The 1419-nt window shown below is 38.9% G+C and overlaps 1 protein-coding gene across 1 annotated transcript in view; it reads right to left on the bottom strand.

Moving 5' to 3' along the window:
* Positions 1-1419, bottom strand: part of LOC118320854 (multiple epidermal growth factor-like domains protein 11) — a gene marked incomplete in the record, with an annotated part of 94827 nt that overhangs the window by 7554 nt on the left and 85854 nt on the right. The window contains 2 exon segments of the mRNA XM_035651977.1: positions 496-650; positions 836-936. Of these exon segments, the coding sequence (XP_035507870.1) occupies positions 496-650; positions 836-936 (256 nt within the window).

Here is a 1419-nt window from a genome sequence, read left to right as displayed (position 1 = left end):
ATATATATATATATATATGTAGCAGTGGGCAAATGGGTAAAATCTTCTATGATAGTAGAAGTATAATATAATAGTTAATACATAAAAATAAACCAAACAGGAATAAAAAATCATATAAAAATCCAATATTTATGGTCTCGTACACAGAGAGATTTAGAGGGAGAGATAACACAGTATAAACAGTTTTATATCATCTCACAGTAAATATTGTCTTTACTTTTCATCTGTTGTTGTGCTTTTTTTTGCTACTGTGAAACTTAATTTCCCCAAGTGGGATCAATAATGTTTATTCTATAATCATATATATAGATATATATACAGAATCGTTTGTATAATTTTCATTCTTTTTTAAATATGCAAACAGATGTGAAAACAGCATCAAAGCACAAAAACAAATGGTTGTTTACCTTTCATCCTGTATATCTGACATTCTGCAGAAACAACAACAACAACAACAACAACAACAGTGACGTGTTGATGTACAGACGCACTCACTGAGCTCACAGCGCTCTCCGATGAAGCCCGTCCTGCAGGAGCACTGTCCGCTGATGTGGTCGCAGTCCGCCCCGTTCTGGCAGCGACACACCTCGGCACACTGCGAGCCGTAGAAACCCGTCGGGCAGCCTGGAGGAGGAACACACTTATAAGTTCTTCAAACAGAGACATGATCCACAAATCTGGAGACGGCGTTTTGGAAGGCAGCTTTTCTGGGATCGGCTAATCTGTTCTGTCACAGCGGAGCCGACGTGGATCATCTCTGCAGACTGAACCGGACCCGGTCGGAATTTCAGGAGGATTTAAAAAGCTCCTCAGAGAAGAAAACTCTCTTTTCTACTTTCTGCTGACACTCAACTTCTCTGCAGCAAACACGCCAACAAGGACAGGAAGTTGATGTTCACACAGGATGTAAACAAACAGAGACACACCACAGGCTGTCTGTTGTACACATATATTAGAGTGAGTTAAACTCATATATACTCATACACACATATATATACATATGCAGAGATACAGTTATACTGCAGCACATGGACTGTATGTATATCTGTATATTTATATTACTTATAATGTGATGCATTTTAAGGACTTTCTTACTTATGAAAAGTCTTTAATAGATGTAAGATCACAGTAATGTGGTGGGTATTTGTACATGAGCAACAATTACTACAGTGAGACTAAACTCCACTTTTAAGCCACGAAAGAAAGAAGGAAGGAAGGAAGCAGGAAGGAAGGAAGGAAGGAAGGAAGGAAGGATTTTTAAGGAGATAAAGGAATTAAAGTCTTCAAACATGTAGTGTGTTTTATCTGCCACCAGATGGAAGTGTAGGTACGAGATATTGAAAGCACCTCTGTGACTCCACTGCAACCAGAGAGTGTATCACTGTTCGCCTTATTAGATCCGTGTGTGTGTGTGTGTGT

Source organism: Morone saxatilis, unplaced genomic scaffold, assembly GCF_004916995.1.
Source record: "Morone saxatilis isolate NCDOM2014 unplaced genomic scaffold, NCSU_SB_2.0 Contig11, whole genome shotgun sequence".
Classification (NCBI taxonomy): domain Eukaryota; kingdom Metazoa; phylum Chordata; class Actinopteri; family Moronidae; genus Morone; species Morone saxatilis.
Note: the sequence above shows the minus strand (reverse complement) of the source record. Positions and strands in the feature narration are given on the sequence as shown.